The sequence below is a fragment of the Saimiri boliviensis genome, chromosome 1, assembly GCF_048565385.1.
Source record: "Saimiri boliviensis isolate mSaiBol1 chromosome 1, mSaiBol1.pri, whole genome shotgun sequence".
Classification (NCBI taxonomy): domain Eukaryota; kingdom Metazoa; phylum Chordata; class Mammalia; order Primates; family Cebidae; genus Saimiri; species Saimiri boliviensis.
The window spans coordinates 163,905,877-163,912,581 of NC_133449.1; the positions used below are offsets into that span (position 1 = coordinate 163,905,877).

The following is a 6,705-nucleotide window of genomic DNA, read 5'->3' on the forward strand; positions in this document are numbered from 1 at the left end:
ATAGATCTATACACAGTAGGGCTCAATATTAATATTACTATTTGTTGCATAAACCAATGAATACCTAGGTGATATTGTACCCAAACTACCAAGTAGGATATGTAGAATCTTAAAAAGATTATTTTTACAATTTCACTCATTTACTGAGTACCTATCATGGTACTCCCAGCAGCTACTGTAAATCTCCATTATACATCAAATCTGTATTTCTGTCCTAAGGAGAGGAATTAACAACTATATTCTTCATATATTTGAAGATAATCATTCTTATAGTCTCTCCTTACCAGGCCATTTCAACTTTCTGACATTATTCAACTCTCTACTTATAGATTACCCTTTGAACTTTCTCTAAATTTACATAGTTCAATTCTGACACACACCAAAAAAATTCCTAATAAAGAACCAATTTAGGCCAGGAGCAGTGGCTCACACATGAAATCTCAGCATTTTGGGAGGCAGAGGCAGGTGGATCACTTGAAGCCAGGAGTTCAAGACCAGCCTGGCCAACATGGCAAAACCCTGTCTCTATTAAAAATACAAAAATTAGCCAAGCATGGTGGTGCACGCCTGTAGCCCCAGCTACTTGAGAGGTTGAGGCATGAGAATCACTTGAACCCTGGGAGACAGAGGTTGCAGTGAGCCAAGATTGCACGACTGCACTCCAGCCTGGGCAACAGAGCAGACTCTTAAAAAAAAATTTTAAATTTAAAAAAAAAAGAATCTGGACTTGTTTACAGTCCTGGTGTAATCGTTGTTACAGATCTATGTACTAGGGATACAAGTGTAATCCTTGTTATGCCAGGATTGTAAACAAGTCCAGAACTACTAAACCAAGTATATTTAATTAAATTTGCAAATGATTCTACAATCCAAAGATTAGAAAATATGAGTTAAAAAGGAATATGGGCTGGCGCAGTGGTTCACGCCTGTAATCCTAGCACTTTGGGAGGCCAAGGTGGGTGGATCACCTGAGGTCAGGAGTTCAAGACCAGCCTGGTCAAATGGTGAAACCCCATCTCTACTAAATATACAAAAATTAGCCAGGCGTGGTGGTGCATGTCTGTAATCCCAGCTACTTGGGAAGCTGACCTGAGGCAGGAGAACAGAAGAAACCTGGGAGGTAGAGGCTGCAGAGAGCCGAGAGCGTGCCACTGCATTTCAGCCTGGGCAATAGAGCAAGAGGCTGTCTCAAAAAAAAAAAAAAAAAAAAAAAAAGAGGAATATGGATTGTATCAAAATAAGCAGAAGGTCTTTTTCGAATTATATGCAACCCCAAAAGACAGAGGCCACTGTTACCGAAGGAATGTCCAACCTTTTGGGGCAAAAAAAAGAGTTAACCACCAATGAAAGACACTCTTGTTTCAGGCTTGAGTTAATAATGTACCCTACTCTTAGATTTTCTTTCCACCTGCCTCTCCTTTTTTCAAAAAATCTACAGTATTTTTTGTACAATTTCACACTTCCTGGTTACAGCATAAAGTTAAGCATTTAACATCCAGAACCATAAAAAAGCCCTATTAGGCTTCTGCCTTTTGTTGTCAGGCTAGTTACATAATTTCTGAGTCTGAGTTTCCTCAGATGTGAAAGAGTAAGGAACAGAAATAAAAAGTTTCTGATAGCTCTGTTCAGTGAGATAATCCTGGTGAAACATTTAGGGTGGTACCCGGTACAGAGTTAACTACTTCAACTATCATTACTTTCATTCCCCCACAAAACCTAGAGTGTTTATCTGTAAAAGCCATTTCACTATTAATTGTGACGTTTTTCAAAAGTCAGATACTAAAATGGTGACAAAATTCACATAATTTCTTTCTTGAATAGCCTGTAAGTTGCCATTTTCTTAATTATGTGCAGAACATGGGCTGAGCTCTTTATATTATACTGATTCATCACAACCACCTCACCAGAACCTGTAGTGAAGATTAAATGAGCCAATAAAGTACATGGAATAGTGCTTAGCACGTAAGTGTTATCTAAGTTACTAGCTATTATTACTGTTTCTGTAACATTAGTATAGTAATAGTACTAGTAAGTGTTAAATAGTATTTTAGTAATAATGTTAGCTATTATTACTATAATTATTATCAGGTCCTGTATTACCTGGCCCATGTTAACCTTTCTACAAACTCTAATCTTTTCCTTTAAATACAAATACAAAGTTTATTACTTTGAAGCCTCTGCTCCTGTTCTCATTGCCTGGCATGTTCTTCCCCAGATTTTCACATAACTAGCTCCTTCTCATTATTCAGCCTCAAGATCACATGTCACTTCAAACTGCTCTCCCACTTCCAGCCTCTCCAGGCCCTCTCAGGCTCATTATCCCCAATTTGAGTTTTCAATTATGATAAATGCCAAGAAATCTCTCATTTACTTCTGTATTATCTTTAGCCACTAGTACATGGTTCCCTTTAGTATACTGCTGCAACACATTAAAACACATTATTGTTTTAATAATGACAGTAAAGTTCCTATACACCAGGATGGTTATAGAGACATTATCTGTATTAACTCTTTAATCCTCATTACAGCTCAATAAGGTAAGCCTGGCACCATTTTTACAGAGGAAATGGTACCACAGAAAAATAATTCTCTTAAGGCAGCTAGTCAGTGACACCACCAGAATATTCTTATTCTCATTTTATATAGGCAATTTAGATTGCAAAAGTATCTTAAGTATTAATAGGTAAACAAAGCCCTAGGTAAAGGATCTATACAAAAGACTCTTTTGTATAGTAACTCTGGAAGTTACTTTAATGGCATTTGGAAGGTCTATAAATTTTCCATCTATTGTGATTTGCATTCCTACTTCTTACAACCTTTCTGAAAAACAAAAGCCTAATTGCGTGAATAGAAAGAACAAAAATATTTCACAAGATCATCAAAATGCAAACAACGTATTTTTCTATAATATAAGTACTCTTTCCAGATATGCAATCTCTTTAATGGTAAAGACAATACTATAATTGGAGGGGCAAGAAATTTAAAAAATCCTACTGATACATGGGGGACAAATCATATAAACTGTGAGTGAGGAGACATGGGATTTAGCCTAGACCCTGCCAACTACCCAGTGACTTTGTATAAGTCACTTCACACTTACAGGCATATTTAATCATTTGACAGGGTTGATTTCGTTTACAATTTAGATGGCTCTTACTTAAGCTGGAAGCACCTTCAGGACAAACATCTTTTTCTGGTCTGGTTCTGGGCTCTACTGCCAGCACCTAGGTCAGTAACTGTCACACACAGCAGCACACAATAAACATCAGTCCAGTAAGTGAAGTATCTCTAAATCCCCTGTCTTCGTTTATTTGCAACATAACTACTGAACATCTCATTTGCCAGGCAGTTATGACAGACACACTATGAAGTACATTCAGGATACAAATATAAGACAAAGATTAAGCCCCAACTTCTGCCATCAAAGAGGCCCCATAAACACCTAATTTCATGAAAAATGCTAAAATAAAGATCTGTACAGTATGATCTGCAAGCAACTTCCAATCCAAGAGGCTATGGTATAAAATATTTGCTACAGGGCAAATTCATCTGCAAACTGAAGCCCTATTCAAATCAGTTTTGCGACAGTGTCTGGACTATTAATAAAGTATAAACAGCTTTATTAATATGGCTTTTTTTGTAAGGCTTTAGAAAGATACTGTTTAAAATGTGAAATAATGTTCCCTAATAAATTCATCTGAAATTAGCTAAGTAAACTCCCTTTAAGACCAAAATCAGGAATAAACTTGGCATCACTAATATTGAAAGATCCTGACAATTCAGCATGATCACTCATTAATACTGTATACATATGGAGTTTAAAGGATTTCAGATTAGTCTCTGAAATAAGACATTTCGTTCCTGCCAAAGTAGGGATTTGTATGTGCAACCAACAGAATCTGAAAGGCATTTTCTTCTTCTAAAACCCTGAATAACAGTACCCGTTTCCTTACACAATTTCACCTTAAGCTCTAGACAGTATGAACAGAGTCTTCATAATCTACACTGCTTTTCCATTTTCAAATGTTGACAATAGCACAATTCAGAATGGGAGCTGAACATATGAAATGCCATTTCTCCCATCCAGAAAAAAAAAGTACCAAATACACATAAAACATGACTCCTCTTTTCCACAAAAACCACTTAACAACAGAGTTCTCCAGGTCACTCTTATTTTACCAAATTTTAATTACAAATTCACAGGCATTGAGGTTCCAGGGGAAAAAAGGTCACTGCACTGTTCAGGGAAATCGCATGACTGGCAGACGAACAGAATGCCGATCGAGATGGCAGGCTCTGAAACCTGACTGCCTGAGTTCCAGCCACTTCCTGGAGCCACAAATGCCCCTATGCAATCTTATTCTACTGACTTAACCTCCACGAGGCTCAGTTATCTCACCTGTAAGATGGGCGAGTAACAACTGAAGACCCCTCTGGTCTGTGGCCTGCAAAATGGAAACAGCAAGTACTCCAAAGGGTGTTGGTGAGGATTACATGAGACAAACCTAAGTAAAGGGTTTACTGGCATACAGTAAGTGCCTAAAAAGCGGTTCCTACTGTCGTTGTTACTCACAAGCACAGAATAAGGAATAAAGGGATGAAAAAAGGAAGAAAAGCCACCTCAAGTTAAGAAAGACCAGCGACGACGGGGATGAAATGAAAGGGCCAAGGTGGGGAGCCCAAACAGCCGCGAAGGGCGTGGAGAAGGCTCAGCCACAACCGGCGCGACGTCCCGGGAAAGTAACTGCGGAGTGCAGGAAAGTCGATAAGGGAAACCAGGCCCGCAGCGGAACGCCGCCGGGGGACGGACTCAGGTCGGCCGAGACAGGCGACACGCGGCCGAGGCGGGGCCCAAAGGCGGGAGTACCGGGCCCGGCCGGCAGGCTGCAGGCCGCGAGGGGCAGCGGAGCCCCGAAAAAGCACTAGCGAGCAGCCGGAGAACGCCCGGGAGGCCGTGGCCCAGCCCCGGCCCGGCTCTCATTCAAGCCACCTTCCCCTTCCCCCTTCTTAAACCCCATGCGGTCCCGGCCCCGGTCCGCAGCGGTTCCGCTGCCCACCGTCCGCCCCGGATCTCCACACAGAAGGCCTAGCTTCTGGGGCCCTCGTGACCCGAGAGGTGAGGGTAGGCAGCGTCCCTTACCTGAGCTCCCCCGGGTTGAATCGCTCACCGTCGCCCCCGTCCCCACCACGCTCCGCCATTACAGAGAGCCGCGTTCATCCACCCGCCGACCCGGCGTCCTCTATTGGCTAGAAAAACCGTCAATCCCCAACGAGAGAGGCTGAGGTAACGGAGATCTGGGATATGATTGGCCAGTCTTCCCATCAATCTTCGAGATGGAGGCCGTATCTTTTTTGCTACTGGGCAAGGGGCCCGCCGACTTTGAAAGCGGTATGAAGACAGCTAGTTGATTGGTGGCTCGTGAGCTTTATGGGAAATGAGATTTTAGCAGTGAGGAACCGCCGGCGCCCTCTCGCGGTAAGCAGAGCTAGGTCCTCCCACGTTCATTTCAGCCTGCGGTAGCCACGTGTCTGTCGGCTGCCAGGACAGCCCATTGTGGAGCCATATTGGCCCGTTGTCGCTCAGAGAGCATTTGCACCGGACAAGCCAATCAAAACCGACCGGGGCCGCCCCTAAACCAATCGCACAGTTGCTGTGGAAAGCCGCTTATCCTAGCTATACAGAAGTCTTAAGTCACCACTGAGCTCTATATCCATGTTATCTAATAATATATTATTCATTACAAGACTATATCCCAAATTATACTAAATAGTTGCAAGCGAATAGGTGTTCTAAGTTGCTGCATTAAGAGTAAATTGAGTCCGGGGTGGTGGCTCACGCCTGTAATCCCAGCACTTTGGGAGGCTGAGGTGGGTGGATCACAAGGTTAGAAGTTCAAGACCAGCCTGGCCAAGATGGTGAACCTCCGCCTCTACTAAAAATTCAAAAATTAGCCGGGCATGGTGGCGGACGCCTGTAATCCCTGCTACTTGGGAGGCTGAGGCAGGGAATTGCTTGAACTCAGGAGGTGGAGGTTGCAGTGAGCCGAGAGAGATCGAGCCACTGCACTCCAGCCTGGGAGACAGATCGAGACTACGAAAAAAAAAGAGAGAGAGAAAGAAGGAAAGAAAGATAAGTTGGAGAAGGCAAGCCTCTTTCTTTGCGATTTACAGCTTTAGCATCTCGCCCTCAATCTCAAAATGTACTTGTCTGAAATTAGCACACCTGGAATACCAAACAATTCTGAATATTTATTTCGTTTTTCTAATTAATAAAAAAAAAAGTGTAGGCTTTGGAGTTTCAAAGGCACAATGAAGATAAGCCCTTCTCTTAAAGTCCTCAAAATTAAAATAATACTAATAGATAAATTTTACTTGGACCTAACTATGTAGCAAATGCTGCTATAAGTACTTCCCATATGTGAGCTCTTTCACGTTTCAAAAATCAGTAAGAGGTGGGTAACATAGTCACTGTTTATAAATGAGCTTAAGGCACAGAGAAGGTAAGTAACTTGCCCAAGATCACACTGCTACAAAATAGCAGAGGCTTGTCTTAACTGCACGCAGCAGCGTAGTAGCAAAGCACCACTCTTAAATACTATGAGCCTCAATAATTGGATACACATAAAATCGTGTGCACAAGTGTTCACAGCAGCACTGTTCATAATAGCCAAAAAGTATTGTAATAACCCAATGGCCATCAGCTGA

General features: G+C 42.0%; 1 protein-coding gene across 6 annotated transcripts in view; it reads right to left on the reverse strand.

Annotated features, from left to right (window-relative positions):
- The window catches only part of TCERG1 (transcription elongation regulator 1), a 62,684-nt gene extending 57,450 nt beyond the window's left edge, over positions 1–5,234 (reverse strand). For all 6 annotated transcript variants that reach the window (XR_005579072.2, XM_039468033.2, XM_039468030.2 and 3 more), the window contains exon 1: positions 5,141–5,234. Coding sequence is in view for 5 of the 6 variants with exons in the window: in XM_039468033.2 (XP_039323967.2) it covers positions 5,141–5,199 (59 nt within the window). In the remaining variant the exon portion in view is untranslated. The remainder of the gene's footprint in view (positions 1–5,140) is intronic.
- Positions 5,235–6,705: the final 1,471 nt, after the last annotated feature.